The 18949-nt window shown below is 34.6% G+C and overlaps 1 protein-coding gene across 5 annotated transcripts in view; it reads right to left on the reverse strand.

The window, feature by feature from the left end:
- Window positions 1-332: 332 nt before the first annotated feature.
- Irk1 (Inwardly rectifying potassium channel 1) overlaps window positions 333-18949 on the reverse strand; it is a 192252-nt gene continuing 173635 nt past the window's right edge. For all 5 annotated transcript variants that reach the window (XM_075290700.1, XM_075290699.1, XM_075290703.1 and 2 more), the window contains 5 exons: window positions 18771-18885; window positions 4835-5365; window positions 1486-1675; window positions 1180-1416; window positions 333-1107 (listed from right to left, as the gene is read on the reverse strand). In XM_075290700.1, coding sequence (XP_075146815.1) covers window positions 725-1107; window positions 1180-1416; window positions 1486-1675; window positions 4835-5365; window positions 18771-18885 — 1456 coding nt within the window. In that variant the 3' untranslated portion in view covers window positions 333-724. The remainder of the gene's footprint in view (window positions 1108-1179; window positions 1417-1485; window positions 1676-4834; window positions 5366-18770; window positions 18886-18949) is intronic.

An 18949-nucleotide genomic window follows, 5' to 3' on the forward strand; every position in this document is an offset into this window, starting at 1 on the left:
ATGGACAATCGATTTTTATAGATTTTGAAAATATTGCAAAGTCTAATGTTTGATTATCTTTACAGTGGCTAACATGCCCTATGAATTTGCATGATATTTTAGACTGGGTTATGAAGAATTTAATTTAACCGCAAATATTTCTAAATTCAAAAAATTCTATACACATTTAAAACATTTTGTACTATTATTGCAATCAATATAATTGGTCTGATATTGATCAAATTGATCCTTTACAAAATACATTTTTGTTTGAAATTTTTTTGAAATTAACTTAAACACAAATATTTGAAAATGTTTTCGTTTTCAAATTGTCAATTATAAAAATCATAATATTCACATTTTTTTCTTATTGTATTTGCTTTTATTTTTTGTTGTTGTTTAATCTCTCTTAAAACACAGAATAATTTTTTTGTTTCTTCCGTACAATTTGTTCTTCTTAGACTATAAAATCAATTCTTAAAAAAATGCTAAATTCCCTTCAGATATTTCCCTAACATCATCAAAAATACATAGTTCTTCACAAAATCCTATGGTAAAATAGACACAAGTATTGTGGTGGCAAATGAAAAAATAATACATTCCAAAAATAATAAAATAAGAGGAGGATGGAAGACAACGAATAAAATAAAATAAAAAAAAATAAAAAACAAGAAATAAAATAGTTAATAAAGAATGATAGGAAGAGATATCACTAATATACATTATTTAAAAGTGTTCTTAAATATCAGCACAATGAATCCACTGGAAGTTGATCCTGTTTTATGGAAAGACGTCGTGAAGTTTTTGCCTTTTTCAGACTGCCATTACTACCAGAGCGGTGTATGCTGGAGCCAGTGGTGCTACCATTTGGTGTTGTGGAATTGATTTTCTCATTAATACTTTGGAAGTTTGAGGTTATGGAGGGCAGAATTGATGAGCCACCCACTGTGAACGAGGGTGTATTATTGTTTAGGGGTTCCAATTCGGAGGCCAATACTCCATTGGGTATAGAATTTGAGCGTGTGTGTAGACGGCCCGAGTCCAAGGACTCATCGCTGGCAGGATCCATGTGATCCACTGAAGCAACCGAAGAGATGTGTTTCAAAAGACCCACCGAAAGGGCACGATCTATAAGAGGGAGTTTTTGTGTGAAAAAAGAAAAAATCCAATTCAAAATTTTATTAACCCAACTCAACTTACCCAAACCACTTTTGTGATTTTTCGTATACTCTTCCTTGAGATCATCCAGTTCTTTGGAAGAGCATAGTGGTGTATCCACATCATATGTATTATTGAATAGAGTATAATCGACCTCATATTCTCCAGTTTCTTTACGGAATGATACAACATTGACAAAACGATGACCCCAGAGAATTTCTGAGGGTAAATAACTGCTACGTGCCTGGGTTGTCATGCCCGTGGACTCAATAACACCCTCTATATTTTAAAGAGAAAGAGAAAAATTAGTACAGATTTCCAAATATTATCAATGGAGTCTGGACTTACCCAACATACACACCACTTCAAATCGTTCCTTTAGCATATCCGATGCTGACAGCATATACAATGGACTATGCCTATCTATTTTATGCACAATTGTTGTGGGCCAAATGAACATTAGGCGATCTTCACCACCATCAGCTCCCACCTTTAATTCTTGTTGATAGAAAGGCAGTACTTCACCTTCTTTCGTCACCTAAAAAGAAAAGAGACAAGATGTATGTGATTGCTGTAAATGTCAACGAAACAAAATTAAACAAGAAATAGAAAAAAACCTTGTAAACGCCGTGTATGTGGAAAGGAATAATCAAAGGACATTTTCGATTCGCAAACAATATGTTGCCCTGGTGTTACACTACTTTTTTCCACCCAAATGATAGTGTCTTTCCAAAGTTATTGTTAATTCAGAATATTGTCAGGGATATAGGATCCAAAATCTATGACAGAGTCCTTCATATCTGACAATCCATTTGGAGAATGTCGCTATAAGTGAGCCTAATATAACGGGCAGCCACTATACACCGAACCTAACCCATCAAAATACATCATTTTACAAGTTTTACCTAATTTATTATTTTTAATATATATCCAAAAATGTTCTTTTAGAGATGGACTTAATTTTCACTTCACAAGAAGTTCTTCTTAGGTGATATACAAACATTTGTTGCGTTTTTTATTGTGTACAAAACACAGAAAGGAAAAATAAAATAACGGAAATTTAAAAACAACATATTTTAAAAGTTATTATTGCTTTGATTTCAGCTTAAAACCATACCCTGTCGACATTTTTTGAATTTGACGGTACTTCTGAGAATCCCCACCACGTCGAAAACAGTCGTATACAATATCCAAAATTCATCGCAAAAGTACCATCACTATTGAGAAGTTGCACAACGCCAAGTATCACATGAGTGCAATTATTAGGTGCCTTTTTAGATAAATTTAGATCGACGCCAATAAAGAAAAAGTGCATTCTAAGATAGTTGTAAAAGAAAATACGATTGTTTAGATGTTTATTAATTTGAATAAGATTTTACAAATTATTCCAGGTATAACATTTATACGAATAAAAACACATTGAACATAATGCCTTAAAAAAAGAATTATGTTGATTTATTAGTTGCAATTCTGCTATATACTGCTGAGGTTCCAGCGTCTATCAGTGCTTAATCTTGATGGAGGCAGCGTATCCGAAACTATCACTTTATTCAATTGGGAAAGTCGAAAATTGTTCACCAATATAACACGTTGGCTGATAAGTCCCCGGTCTGACACATAGATGGCGTCGCTAGTATTAAATGCATATTATCTTTATATAGTACCAACCTTAAAACGATTCGTGTCAAAATTTGAAAATTCATCTGTAAGTCAATTAGTTTGATATACACCTCAAAAGGATGCTCGCAGGGAAAAAATTTGGCTGCAATGAAGAGGTGATCGCCGAAACTGAGGCCTATTTTGAGGCAAAAGCGAAGGAGTACTACCAAAATGGTATCAAAAAATTGGAAGGTCGTTATAATCGTTGTATCGCCCTTGAAGGGAACTATGTTAAATAATAAAAACGAATTTTGACAAAAAAATGTGTGTTTCTTTGTTATCAGCCAACCTGTTACCTTTCACGATTTTAATAACTATGTTTTCAGTACTTCATTTTCGTTTTTAAGTAAAATAATAATTAATAAGCCAGTTGCGCTTTGTGTATCACAAAATATAAAATGGCTCTTATAACAATAGCGATGGTAAAATACTTTCAAGAACATTTCTTACTTTTTGATACCTTTCCCCTATCACAGTTGGCGATTGTTGTAGTGTCACTCACGAGTCTGTGATAGCGATGAAATAGAACTTTGAAATGCTGGCAGGGTAGTAGCTAACCAACAGAGAAAAAGTGTGTTTGTCAAATTTATTTTGGCCAAAGCTCTTTAGACTGCAAGATGGTTTCGGATCTTTTTGTGCAAATTTCTTAAAGCAAAGACGACTACCAAAAACCTTTATTGAGGAGGTTCAAATGTAATTTACTTTTAGTTTAGTGAATTATCCAAATTTATTCTGAAAATTGCTTCATAGTTCCGTTGCAAGTAGAGGATTCTGATAAGAAATGTGAGAGTTTGACAAACATGATTTTCGAAGAGACCGTCGTACTACTCGTTAGAATTGTTGTCTCCTTGAAACCAGTTTCAGTAATTTATCACAGTAATTGTGGTTGACTAAAGAAGCAAACGTGCGTCAGCTGTTTAAGCCAGTGTTGACAAAAAATCACCCTTTAGTTGTTATTGATATGGGTCGGATGGTATCGCAAATTGGCCCTATCGGATAACTTTTAGGTATAGTCGCCATATAAATCGACCCCCATATTTATTTGCGTAGCCTATCGGAAGAGAAACTTTCATCCAATCCGGTTAGAATTTGATGGCGCAATGTTAGCATATGCCCTCTAACATCCGTGCAAAAATTGGTCCATATCGGTCCATAATTAAATATAGTCCCAATATAAACCGATCCCCAGATTTGTCTTCAGGGTCCTCTTGAAAAAAATCCATCGGATCCGGTTAAAATTTTTACGTAATGTTAATATATGCGATCTAACACTCGTGCAAAAATTGGTCCACATCGGTTCATAATTATATACATAAACCTACACATGGGAGTACTACTGTTACCACAACCCAAGTCATTCGATTGCAGATGACAGTCTTTGGTAGAACTTTTACGTAATCACGTTAGAGAGTACATAAGATTCGGCCTATGTGAAATTTCGGCTGTATATACTTGTATTCCTTACTTTTATTTAATTTTTACTTTTATGAGAAGGAAAAAATTCGTAAACGGTAGATAAAACCTCAAAAACGTTTGCAAATGTTTATTATTTTACTAATGGTCAATCTCAAAAAAATGGAAAACAAATTAGTTCAATTTTCGAGCTAGTTTATTTTCCCCCAACCAACAAAATATTTGTTGTCTGTGTATTTGGGCTACGGCAACCTATGCTAACAAATTCTCCAGCTAAAATTAGTGCATTTCCATAAAAAAAACATTCATCTAATTCCTTGCATTAAATTATCTTATTGCGAGAAATGTGTAATCCTTCATCCTTTATCAATGAGTAATATACTTTTCCAAACTATATATATAGAGAATTTAATATCAACTCAAACATGCAACAGTAACTGCTTTTCACTACAAACTCATCGATAAAGTTTCTATTGCATTTTGTATTTCTTAGTATGTGAATTCAAGTGAAACAAACGTTTCCTTTATCCTCTCATACAAGACAAAGTCACAACAATGACTCACAACTATGAAGCATCCTCATTCTTCTGTTCTTCTCTCTCAACCCCACGTGCTACCAACTTACCTTCTTCCTGATTAGCTGCGCCCTTACGTGTGCCTCAATAATGTGAGATTTACGCATATCGCCCACTCGAAACATCAAACAGGGTAAACCATCACGATGACATATCACAGCATTACGCGAGAATAGCAGTGTTTGGGCTCTCTTCTTTGGCCGCGACAATTTCGCAAAGACAATGCCCACCATAAATGCTTGGATAAATACACCGGTTATACACTGGAGACATATGGTGAATATGGCTTCGGGACATTCTTCGGTTACAAAACGATTGCCATAACCGATGGTGTGTTGTGTCTCAATCGAATACAGAAATGCTGATATGAATGAACGAATCTGTGTCACACACATGGTGTGTGTCACATTCTGCATGGCAAGTGGATTCTCCTCGTACTGTTTAATATACTCCAGATCGCCGTGGGCAAAGGCTATTGTCCACCAGATGAGACCAAAGAAGGCCCATGATATGAGAAAACTACAAGCGAAAACCAATAACGTCCATCGCCATTGGGCATCGACAAGTGTGGTAAAGATGTCCTACAAGAATGAAATGAGAGTGACAGAGAGTTAATTATTTTATATATAAAATAATAGAAATTGTGAAAACAAAAAACATTATACAAACAGATCTACACAGACAAAAAATAATTTTGTTAATATAGTTTTAACTAATAACTGAATACTGAAAAAAGTTCCCAATACATTTTAAAAGTTAGGCCATTAGTTTGGCCAGGCCGAATCTTATGTTGCCTCCACCATGGCTTGCTTGCAAAATTCTACTAAAGATTTTCATCCACAACCGAATAACTTGGGTTGGAGTTATCGTTGCCGATGCCAAGGTATCTTTCAACTCCTTAACATTGTCTTCCAAATTTTAGGTTATCCAATCTATGGTAGATAAAAATGGCTGATTTGTGGATGATCGAAATCGAAAACCCAAACCTCATAAGATTAACATAAAACGCAATGCATGACAAAAATTCATTCATCAAATAAAATTCTGTTATTTGCATAAATGTTATAAATGAGGGTTTTTTTACCAAAACTATACTCCAAAAGAAAAAAATATTTTAAAATTACTTCTAAGCAAAACTTGCAGAATTTTATTTTTTTTATTCAATAATATACTCTATAATCAACGCAAAAAATAGTGTGAGAACAAAATTGCGAGATATAATTTTTTATACCCTCCACCATAAGATGGGGGGTATATTAACTTTGTCATTCCGTTTGTAACACATCGAAATATTGCTGTAAGATCCCATAAAGTATATATTCTGGGTCGTGGTGAAATTCTGAGTCGATCTAAGCATGTCCGTCCATCAGTTGAAATCACGCTAACTTCCGAACGAAACAAGCTATCGACTTGAAACTTGGCACAAGTAGTTGTTATTGATGTAGGTCGGATGGTATTGCAAATGGGCCATATCGGACCACTTTTACGTATAGCCCCAATATCAACCGACGCTCAGATTTGGCTTGCGAAGCCTATTGCAGAAGCAAAATTCATCCGATCCGGTTGAAATTTGGCACATGGTGTTGGTATATGGTCTTGTCATTGAGCTTAACATGGAATCAGGCAGCACTCAGTGATAAGAGAGAAGTTCACCAATGTGGTATCACAATGGACTGAATAGTCTAAGTGAGCCTGATACATCGGACTGCCACCTAATCTAACCTAACCAAGTATATGGTCTCTAACAATCATTATATATAGCCCCCATATAAACCGATCCCCAGATTTGGTTTGCTGAGCCTCTAAGAGAAGCAAATTTCATCCGATCCGGTTGATCTAAGTATATAGTCTATAACTTCTATGCAAAAATTGGTCCACATCGGTTCATAATTATATAAACCGATATAACCCGATCTCCAAATCTGGCATGCGGAGCCTCTAAAAGAAGAAAATTTCATCGGATCCGGCTTAAATTTGGTACATGGTGTTAGTATATGGTCTCTAACAACCATGCAAAAATTGGTCCCCCTCGGTGCATAATTATATATAACCCGATCCCCAGATTTGACCTCCGGAGCCTCGAGGATGGGCAAAATTCATCCAATCCGGTTTAAATTTGATACATGGTGTTAGTATATGGTCTCTAACAACCATGCAAAAATTGGTCCCCCTCGGTGCATAATTATATAAAGCCCCCATATAAACCCATCCCCAGATTTGGTTATCTGAGCCTCTAAGAGAAGAAAATTTCATCCGATCCGGTTGAAATTTGGTACATGGTTTTAGTATATGCTCGCTAATAACCATGCAAAAATTGATCCGTATCGGTTCATAATTATATATAGCCCCAATATAAACTGATCCCCAGATTTAGCTTGCGGAGCCTGTAAGAGATGCAAATTTCATCCAATTCGGCTGAAATTTGGAACATGGTGTAAGTATATAGTCTATAACTACTATGCAAAAATTGGTCCACATCGGTTCATAATTATATATAGCCCCCATATAAACCGATCTCCCAATCTGGCATGCGTAGCCTCTAAGAGAAGAACATTTCATCCGGTCCGATTTAAGTTTGGTACATGGTGTTAGTGTATGGTCTCTAACAACCATCCAAAAATTTGTCCCCGTCGGTGCATAATTATATATAGCCCCTATATAAACCGATCCCCAGATTTGATCTCCGGAGCCCCGTAGATGGGCAAAATTCATTCGATCCGGTTGAAATTTGGCACGTGGTGTTAGTTTATGGTCTCTAACAATCATGCAAAAATTGGTCCCAACCGATGCATAATTATATATAGCCCCCATATAAACCGATCCCCAGCTTTGGCTTGCTGAGCCTCTAAGAGAAGCAAATTTCATTCGATTCGGTTGATATTTGGTACAAGGTGTTAGTATATGCACTGAAAAAACAGTGAACCCACCAGGAAGAAAACTTTTGATTAATTTTAGAAAATTTTGAAATTTTTAGAAATTTTTAACTAAACAGTATTACAAGCGCTGGCATCACGCCGATATCACAAAAATAAGTAAATATTTTTCTACAAATTCAAGAAAATTTATTAGACATAATAATTTTTTCACTTTTTAAAGAAAATTGTGTAGTTTGAAGGAAAAAATTGGAGTTCAATATTGCAAAAATGTCTTTAGTGACATACACGCAAAAAAATAATTCTTTCCTCCCAAACGAAATTTTAGACAAACAAAGTTCGTTTCTCATTTGCTTTTCGCTGTAAGGAAGTGTATTTGGAAGAAAAGTATATACTTTTTGTGATAAACGTTTATTCTTTTCCAGGATGTAAAAACAATTTCATAAAGACTAGCTCAAAAAAAAACATTATTTTCTTGCTAATTGCATTGTCCCTCACATCTTTCTCACATCCACGAGGATTTTTAGTTCTTAACACCTTTTCCTGTAATACCAACAATGTAGAAGAAATTATACGATTTTATAAATTTTTAAAATTTTTTTTACCTTTCGCCTGGACGGAGAATCGAACCGCGGACCATGCACATTGTAAGCCAACACACTAACCACTGAGCTATGTACCTGTTATGGTCATCAATAGATAAATATCCATATAAGTTATATTTATATAGCATAGCTTGCGGCGCCCACGAACCGAATAAACAAAGTTTATTTACCGGAAAAAACATTTAGTTTGGCACCGTGGAGCAGTGGTAGCTACGTCCGACTCTCATGCCAAGGGTCGTGGGTTCGATCCCTGCTTCGGCCAAAGTTTTTTTTTTGCTTTTGTTTTTTTTTTTACATATATTCCAGATATATTCGGAAGATTCCGAAAAAATGTTCAACATTACGTTGTACTATATTAAATTTTGAACTGTAAAATGTGTCTTATTAAAGACCTAAAGTCAGAAAAGAACAGTGTTTGATATAAACGAAATGGACTGTGTTGTTATTTCAAAAATAACTTTTTTTATTGAAAAAATAAAAATTTTGTAACAAACGAATTTTTTTGGTGATAAAAGTTTAAAATTTTCGAAGCAATTCAAAAAACTCTAACAAAAGAAAAACGTTTTCGGTGCACGCTTTCCAAACGTTTTTTTTCTTTGCGTGTACGAAGTTCATGATGGACGCTTTTGTAGTAAAATTTACAAGTTTGGAGAAATAATGAACTATTTTATGACAAATACGAATTTAGTAAATCTCTATCCTTAACTTGTGTATAATTTTTTCCCGTCTTTTAGTTCATTTAACTAACGTACGCAAAAAATTTTTAGAGTAAATGAAACTTTCACCAAATATAATACGTTCATGAACTAAAATATAGTTAAATTGGCTTTAGTGAAATAGTGAGTTCACTTTTTTTTGAGTGTGCTCTTTAATAATCATGCAAAAATTGGTCCACATCGGTTCATAACTATATGTAGCCCCCATATAAACCGATCCCCAGATTTGGCTTGGGGAGCCCCTTGGAAGAGCAAAATTCACCCGATCCGGTTGAAATTTGGCACGTTGTGAAATTTGATACATTGCGCTAGTGTATGGCCGCTAATAACCAAACTTGGTCCATATCGGTCTATAGTTATATATAGCCGATCCCCTAAAAAAATCTACCAAATTTTATTTCTATAGAAAATTTTGTCAACATTTTATTACAATACAAAATTTTGTCAAGATTTTATTTCTATAGAAAATGTTGTCAAAATTTTATTACAATACAAAATTTTTTCAAGATGTTATTTCTATAGAAAATTTTGGCAAAATTTTATTACAATACAAAATTTTTTTCAAGATTTTATTTCTATAGAAAATTCTGTCAAAATTTTATTTCTATAGAAATAAAATTTTGTCAGAATTTTATTTACTTGTTTTTATATACTTGTTTTTTTTTTTTTTTTTTTGGAGTCCTTTGAAGATTATTCATTTTGGGTAGAAAATCTTAAAACTTTAAACAATTTTCAAAATTTAATTTGGTCAAATTTATTTTTTGTGGTTTTAGTTCAAAAACCACTACAAATACATAATACAAAATATTTAACTTGGCTAAAATCGTACCATTCATTCATTTACACCATCCACGTAATTTAACCCCATTTTCGAAAAAAGCTTAAAGTTCAAATATTTTTTTAAAAATAGTTCTAGTCAATTATAGCAAAATTTTATTTTTGTATTCCAAGCTCGATATCAAATTTCATCCGATTAAGTTGAAACTTAAAACTTGATGCCAGTATATGCCCTCTAACAATCGTGAAAATCTGTCCATAATAATATATAGCCCCCATATAAACCGATCGCCAGATTTGACTTCCAGATCCTTCGGAAGGCACAAATGTTTTCCTATGTGGTATATATGATATATCTAACAATTGTGCAAAACTTGCTTCATATTGTCCATAATTATATTTATCCCCCATATGAAAAAAATTGAATTCCGTTTCCTCTGGAAGGAGTAGATTTCGTTCGATCCTGTTAAAATTTGGTACGTGATATAAGTACGAGTATATGATCTCTAGCAACCATTGGTCGATATCGGTCCATTATTATATGTAGCTCCCATACAAACCGATCTCCGGATTTGACATCATCATCCGATGCAAATGGGAAATCTGTACGTGCGTTTTAATATTCATACAAAGATATAAACTGATGTCCAAATTTTTGCTCATGGAGAAACAAATTTCATCCTGGTGCTTTGAATTTGGCCTTCTATTTACCATACCGAAATTGTTTCATATCGGTTCATAATTATAGATATCTCTATATGAATCGATCAAGAGTTATAGTGGCTTATATACACCCTCACAAAAAATCGCTTCTGTAACATATACTCCCAAACATATTTTGCTTCAAGCATATATATTTTTGGGTATTGCCCAAACATTTATATGTTTGATCTCTTCCAATATATAATATGTTTGAAAGCATATTGGTCTAAACAATATATGTTTGGGTATTCTAAGTTCCAAACATTTTGTATTTTTGCATCCAAATTCAATAATGTTGTCTTCCAAAAAACAATATGTTATTATGTGAACATATAAAATGTTTGGAAGCATTTTGCACCCAAAAATATTATATGCTTAAAAAAATTCTCCCAAACAATATTGTGCTCAAAATTTTATTTATTTATTTATATATTTACAATCATAATGAATTATGAAAATAAACAGGTAATATAAGTGCTAACAACATAGGTTTTCGACCTTAATGCTCAAAATTTTGTTTCTGTCCAATTGTATATTCCCCCACATCTTTCTCACTTCCACGAGATTTTTTAGTTCTTAGCACCTTTTTCTGTAATACAAACATTGTAGAAGAAATTATTCAATTTTATGATTTTTATTTTATTTTAATTTTACCTTTTGCCGGACGGGGATTCGAACAGCGGACCACACAGTTTGTAAGGATCAAAGAAGTAGCTGATCAATTGCCCAAGGAAAACTAAAATGTTAATTTTGTAATAACAAGCAACAACCACCAACTTAATTCAATATCGCTCCCTGTTAAATAGCGCTCCAAGCTACTAAACACATATATGTTTATAGGCTATTTCTAAATTAATATATGTTTGCATCCAAGCATATTATATTTACAAACATTTTATGTCCCAAACATAATATGTCCTAACATATTAAGATATATGTCCCAAACATGTTATGATAGTTTATGAACATTATATGCTTGCACTCAAAAATATTGTGTTTAAAATTTATGTTCCAAACATATAATGTTTATAGCCAAACATATGAAAAACAGTCTTTTTCATCCGTGTAGGTATTTTATTTTATTTTATTTTGTTTTATTTTATTTTATTTTATTTTATTTTATTTTATTTTATTTTATTTGAAAAAACTCCATATGGACTAAGTTATAATTTAGTGTAATTTACAATTTTAAGAACGCTTGCCGTTGGCAACTGTTACCCAAGTAATTCGATTTTGGATGACAGTCTTTAGTGGAACTTTCTGCGCAATCCAGGGTGGAAGATACATAAGATATGGTCTGGCCGAGCTTTCGACCATATTTACTTGAACTTCAATGGTCCAAGATCATTTTGCAATATGTGTTGCATTCGTTCTTTCGTCAAAGAGTTAAATAATTTCTGGCATAACACTGACAGTGTTACGGTAACGAAAACTCGTACGAGAAATAAAAACTGCTGGAGTACTCTAAAGAAAGCCAGCCAAATAGAAATATATAGCTTCATTTCTCAATGCAATAGATCGAAATGCTTTTGTAAGGTTGTAACAAATAAAGTGAACTATTACTGAAATAAATTTGTTCGGTGTCAGACGAGTGGTTTAGAAACCGATAAGGGACCTACTTTTTATAACCGAGTCTCACATTGCTGTGAAACAACTTTGAAGCATTACTAAGAGAGAATAATCCACCGCTGAAAATCCCATAACACTGTATATGCAAAGCGGGCCATTGCTCTACAGTGGCTGCCGGGAAGAATTTATATTTTTCTTGTTTCTTTTGTAAATGTAATGAATTACCCGGATCCTGCTTTACCTTTACCTAAGAAATTCGCATAATTCAATTCTCCTTCAATTCTAATATGATTTTCAGAGTAATCAAATTATTCAGCATTTTTCCTAATTAAAGTTATTGTTCATAGCAAATTTTAAATAGTTAATGACACGTTCACAAAAGCATTTAATCTAATAGTGTTGATATCAATGTAATCACATTAGATCCAATTAACCTGTTAATGTTCACATCATTTCCGATGGGAACTGAGAACATTTCACACTAATTAACAAATGGATATGTGTGCCTAATCGAATGTAAACTAAAATTCAAACATGAAAGATCTTCGAGCGATGTGAGATTAAGTCAAATTGCTTTCGCTTTGTGGTGCAATGCAAACACTTGACAACATTACGAGGTTCTCGATGACATTGACTGCCTTCACAGACATCTTGGCAGCAGTAGAGTGTAAAACACAAATCGCAATGATCAAAATAAAATCTATATTCGATAGAAAAGGCCAATATTTGATGCTGATAATCAATGAATTGCTACGACTGGGTAGGCATTTTATGATGAGGTAATAATTGTAAAAAAAAAGAAAACAGATAACAGATTATTGAATAGCGTGGACTATCTTTCGTCTAGAGATTTTAATTAAGAGACGAGATTTGATTTCAGTTAAAATTGATAAAATTCCTTGAAATAGCCTCAAGATAATGGTATGTACAGTGGGATGAAATCGTAAAATTAATTGATAAAATGTCGGCAATTTGTAAACGGGTAAAGGCAAAACGAAGAATTTCTAATGAAAAACTAACGATTTGGGTAGGGTTTGTAATCAAACTCAAAAAGCCAATCTTTTGAAAATTTGAAAAAGTCGACTTTTAGAGTTTTAAACTTTTTCAAAAACAGATTTCCCGGATGAATTTACATAGTGATATTACTAATATGTCTGTACACTGAAAATCAAAGCTAAATATACGCCACACTGTGGAACAGGGTATTATAAGTTTGTACATATGTTTGCAACACCCAGAAGGAGACGAGATAGACACATGGTGTCTTTGGCAATAATGTTCAGGGTGGGTCCCTGAGTCGATCTAGCCATGTCCGTCTGTCTGTGAACACATTTTTGTGATCAAAGTCTAGGTCGCAGTTTTAATCCAATCGACTTCAAATTTTGCATAAGCTTCTGTTTTAGGTCAGAAGAGAAACCTATTGATTTTGGAAGAAATCGGTTCAGATTTAGATATAGCTCCCATATATATCTTTCGCCCGATATGGACTGATATGGCCCCAGAAGCCAGATTTTTACTCTAATTTGCTTGAAATTTTGCACAAAGAAAACTATTAGTACTATAGTCAAGTGTACCAATTTTGATTGAAATAGGTTCAGATTAAGATATAGCTCCCATATATATCTTTCGCCCCATATGGACTGATATGGCCCCAGAAGCCAGATTTTTACTCTAATTTGCTTGAAATTTTGCACAAAGAAAACTATTAGTACTATAGTCAAGTGTACCAATTTTGATTGAAATCGGTTCAGATTTAGATATAACTCCCATATATATCTTTCGCCCGATTTTACGTCATATGACCATATAGTTCAAGTTGCAGTCCGATTTACGTGATATTTTGCACAGAGAGTAGAATTAACATACTAAGTATCCATGCCAAATTTAGTTGAAATTGGTTCAGATTTCGATATAGCTCCCATATATATGTTTTTCAGATTTGGGCTAAAATGGCCAAAATACACACATTTTCCTCATAAAATCGCCACTTCTAAGTCGAAAAATTGTTTAAATTAATTAATTAAATTCTGAGTCGATTTAGCGATGTCCGTCCGTCTGTCTGTCTGTCCGTCTGTCTGTCTGTCCGTCTGTCTGTCTGTTGATGTATTTTTGTGTGCAAAGTACAGCTCGCAGTTTTAGTCCGATTGTCCTAAAATTTGGTATAGGGTCCTGTTTCGGCTCAAAGACGATCCCTATTGATTTTGCAAAAAAATCGGTTCAGATTTAGATATAGCTGCCATATATATTTTTCACCGATCTGGTCATAATTGGCGTGTATATCAAGCGATCTTCCTCAAATTCCGTACATCTGAATATTTTATGAGTCTCGAAAAACGTGCAAAATATCAGCCAAATCGGTTCAGATTTAGATATAGCTCCCATATATAGCTTTCGCCCGATTTACACTCAAATGACCACAGAGGCCAATTTTTTTGCTCCGATTTAGTTGAAATTTTGCACAGGGAGTATAATTAGCATTGTAGCTATGCGTGCCAAATTTGGTTGAAATCGGTTCAGATTTAGATATAGCTCCCATATATAGCTTTCGCCCGATTTACACTCATATGACCACAGAGGCCAATTTTTTGCTCCGATTTAGTTGAAATTTTGCACAGGGAGTAGAATTAGCATTGTAGCTATGCGTGCCAAATTTGGTTGAAATCGGTTCAGATTTAGATATATCTCCCATATATAGCTTTCGCCCGATTTACACTCATATGACCGTAGAGGCCAATTTTTAACTCCGATTTAGTTGAAATTTTACACAGGGAGTAGAATTAGCATTGTAGCTATGCGTGCCAAATTTGGTTGAAATCGGTTCAGATTTAGATATAGCTCCCATATATATGTTTTTCTGATTTCGACAAAAATGGTCAAAATACCAAAATTTTCCTTGTAAAATCGCCACTGCTTTGTCGAAAAGTTGTAAAAATGACTCTAATTTTCCTAAACTTCTAATACATATACATGGAGCGAAAAATCATAAATAAACTTTTGCGAAGTTTTCTTAAAATTGCTCCAGATTTAAATGTTTCCCATATTTTTTTACTAACATTGTGTTCCACCCTAGTGCATTAGCCGACTTAAATTTTGAGTCTATAGATTTTGTAGAAGTCTATCAAATTCTGTCCAGATCGAGTGATATTTATTTATTTATTTATTTATTTATTACAATTCTAAAAACTATAATAAACATTAAAGCACTAGCTACAAAGGCTATCGTCTTGAGTGATATTTAAATGTATGTATTTGGGACAAACCTTTATATATAGCCCCAACACATTTGACGGATGTGATATGGTATCGAAAATTTAGATCTACAAAGTGGTGCAGGGTATAATATAGTCGGCCCCGCCCGACTTTAGACTTTCCTTTCTTGTTTTTTACTAACATTGTGTTCCACCCTAGTGCATTAGCCGACTTAAATTTTGAGTCTATAGATTTTGTAGAAGTCTATCAAATTCTGTCCAGATCGAGTGATATTTAAATGTATGTATTTGGGACAAACCTTTATATATAGCCCCAACACATTTGACGGATGTGATATGGTATCGAAAATTTAGATCTACAAAGTGGTGCAGGGTATAATATAGTCGGCCCCGCCCGACTTTAGACTTTCCTTACTTGTTTTTACTAACATTGTGTTCTACCTCAGGGCATTAGCCGACTTAAATTTAAAGTCCATAAGTATTGTAGAGCTCTGTCCATATCTGGTCAGACATATAGAGTATATATGGGGGCATATAGCATCCAACACATTGGACGGATTTGATATGGTATCGAAAATGTGGATCTAAAGGGTGATACGGTCAAAATTTTGTCAATGGAAAACGCGTGTAAATCGGTGAAATCGTTTATTTAAAAAATCAAATTAAATTTCTTTTTCAAGTTTAGTTAGTATAAAATTCAGGAAAAATATTCACTTAGGCTTTCGCTTTTCCAAATCTAAATTGCCGGGCCTCACGCTTGACACCTGCCATCAGATTTTGTACAGCCACCTTGTCCACCTTCTTCGCCGCAGAAAGCCAGTTTGCCTTGAACTGCTGCTCGTCCTTAGCAGTTTTTTTGGTCTTCTTTAGGTTCTGCTTGACAATAGCCCAGTATTTCTCAATTGGGCGGAGCTCTGGCGTGTTGGGAGGGTTCTTGTCCTTGGGAACCACCTGCACGTTGTTGGCGGCGTACCACTCCATGGCCTTTTTACCGTAATGGCAAGATGCCAAATCCGGCCAAAACAGTACGGAACAACCGTGTTTCTTCACGAAAGGCAGCAGACGTTTATTCAAACACTCATTCACGTAAATTTCTTGGTTGACAGTCCCGGAAGCTATGAAAATGCTGCTTTTCAAGCCACAGGTACAGATGGCTTGCCAAACCAGATATTTCTTTGCGAACTTTGACAGTTTTATGTGCTTGAAAATATCTGCTACCTTTCCCCTTTCTTTTGCCGTATAAAACTCCTGTCCCGGAAGCTGCTTGTAGTCGGCTTTGACGTAGGTTTCGTCGTCCAGTACCACGCAGTCAAACTTCGTCAGCATCGTCGTGTACAGCCTCCGGGATCGCGCTTTGGCCGTCGTATTTTGTTTATCATCGCGATTTGTAGTCACTACCTTCTTGTAAGTCGATAGTCCGGCTCGATGCACGGTTGTAGGCGATACACCCAGCTTATTTGCGGCATCTCGGAGAGAGAGGTTAGGGTTTCGCTTGAAACTACCGGCAACTCTCTTTGTCGTCTCAGCGGCTTCCGGTTTTCGATTTCCCCCCGATCCAGACTTCCTGGCTGTCGACAAACGTTCCCCAAACACTTTAATTACATTTGTAACGGTCGATTTGGCAACTTTTAGCGATTTTGCCAGCTTTGCGTGCGAGTAGCTCGGATATTCGCGGTGCGCGAGCAAAATTTTGATACGCTGCTCTTCTTGCTTGGACGGCATTTTGACAACTGAAGAGTGAATTCCAAAATCAAAATAGGAACAACATTCTACACACACACACCTTCAAAATGAGGGGTGTTCAGGTTTTTTAAATGCAAAATTGAAATAAATACGTCAAGTTTATATTGACCAAATTTTGACCGTATAACCCTTTACAAAGTGGTGCAGAGTATAATATAGTCGGCCCCGCCCGACTTTAGACATTCCTTACTTGTTTTAATTTAATTTTATTGTTTATAGTTAAATTTTATTATTTTTTGCAAAATTTTCCAGAGGCCAATTAAGTATGTCTCAAACATTTTATGAACCTAACATGGGTATAAAGTTCAATGACCAAAAAATATTAAAAATGAACTACTGTATGGTTAAAATGGTCATGATTTGCCGCCAATGGTTTTTTCTTTACTTTTAGTTAATGTTTTCTTCTGTAATAGGGCGTAATTTCGTTAATTGCAAGTAAAAAGTACACCTGTAAAATGTACACCTCTAAAGTACAAAAGTTCTGATTTTGACAACGCTTTGTCCATATCACGCAGAGAAGAAATATGATGACACCAACCATGTTTCAAGAGTAAAATGTTATTTTTGGATGATGCCCACGTAACATGTTTTCTCGCCAAACATAAAATGCTTTCCGAAAACAGATACATAATTTCCGAGAAAATAATATGGTTGCGATAAAATTGTTACGTGGTCACCATCCAAATATAACATTTTGCTCTTGAAACATGTTTGAGGTGATCATATACCTTCTCATGGAGGAAGGTTAGGTATAGTGGCAGCCAGATATTACAGGCTCATTTAGACTATTCAGTCCAAGTCCTTATACCACACTGGTGCTGCCCGATTCTACATTTAGCTCAATGACAATGGTCTTCCTTTTTATAGCCGAATCCGAACAACGTTCCACATTGCAGTGAAACAACTTGGAGAAGCTTCGAAACACATAGGAATATCACCAGGATTACTGAGAGGGGATATTCCACCGCTGAAAAACTTTTTTGGGTTTGGTTGAAACAGGGTTTGAACCCACAACTGTGCGTATGCAAAGGGGGCATGCATACGGTGGCTCCTTGTCATGGAGGAAAAAATGCCATACGATCCGGTTTAAATTTGATACGTAATGTCATTATATGCTTTTTAATAATCATGCAGAAATTTGTCAATAATTATAAATAACCCCCATATAAACCGACTCCTAAGGTGTGAATTCTCAATGAGGTTTGAGGAAAAAAATTCAACCAATCCGGTTGAATTTTCGCCCTCTGATTAACTTGCGGAACTTGGTTCATAGCGGTTTATAGATTTCTCTATACAAAACAATTGGAAACAAAGGAGGCTTATTTAGTTTTGTTATCTTACATTCTATGTATAACATACCCTCATATTCTGATATTCGGAATCGCAAGATTTTATTTTTCTTGTAAGGAAAAACTTGAGACTCTCTCGGACTCCAAAACAATTTTAATTCGAACTTCTCATTGAAGTGAACTATATTACAAAGATTTATGTTTTTAAGTTTCAGAATTAAGAAATTATGGCCAAAAGAAAATTTTGCGATTCCGAATTTCGGAACATGGGGGATATACTTCATATGGACTAACTTACAATTTAAAAGAAATTTTAAGATACCTTGCCATTGTCAAGTATTATCACAACCGAAGTAATTCGATTATGAATGCAGTTTTTAGTAAAACTGAACTGAACTGTGCCATCCATGGTGCAGCGTACATAAGATTCGGCCTGTCTGAACTGTCCGATCTTACGGCCCTGTATACTTGTTTTATTTCATCTTTTTATTAAGACTACTCACCTGTAGATATCTTCTTCTCCTCTTGGCAACATTACCCTGTACCACATTGCAATCACCATGTTTAAATATCACTCGTTTTCGTATACGTCTAGAACTAAAACGTGTCTGACGATACCTGCAAAGATAAAAAATAAATTATATATTATAAAAATTTCGTTTACAAATTATGTACACACAAA

The sequence above is a fragment of the Haematobia irritans genome, chromosome 1 (genome assembly GCF_050003625.1).
Source record: "Haematobia irritans isolate KBUSLIRL chromosome 1, ASM5000362v1, whole genome shotgun sequence".
Classification (NCBI taxonomy): domain Eukaryota; kingdom Metazoa; phylum Arthropoda; class Insecta; order Diptera; family Muscidae; genus Haematobia; species Haematobia irritans.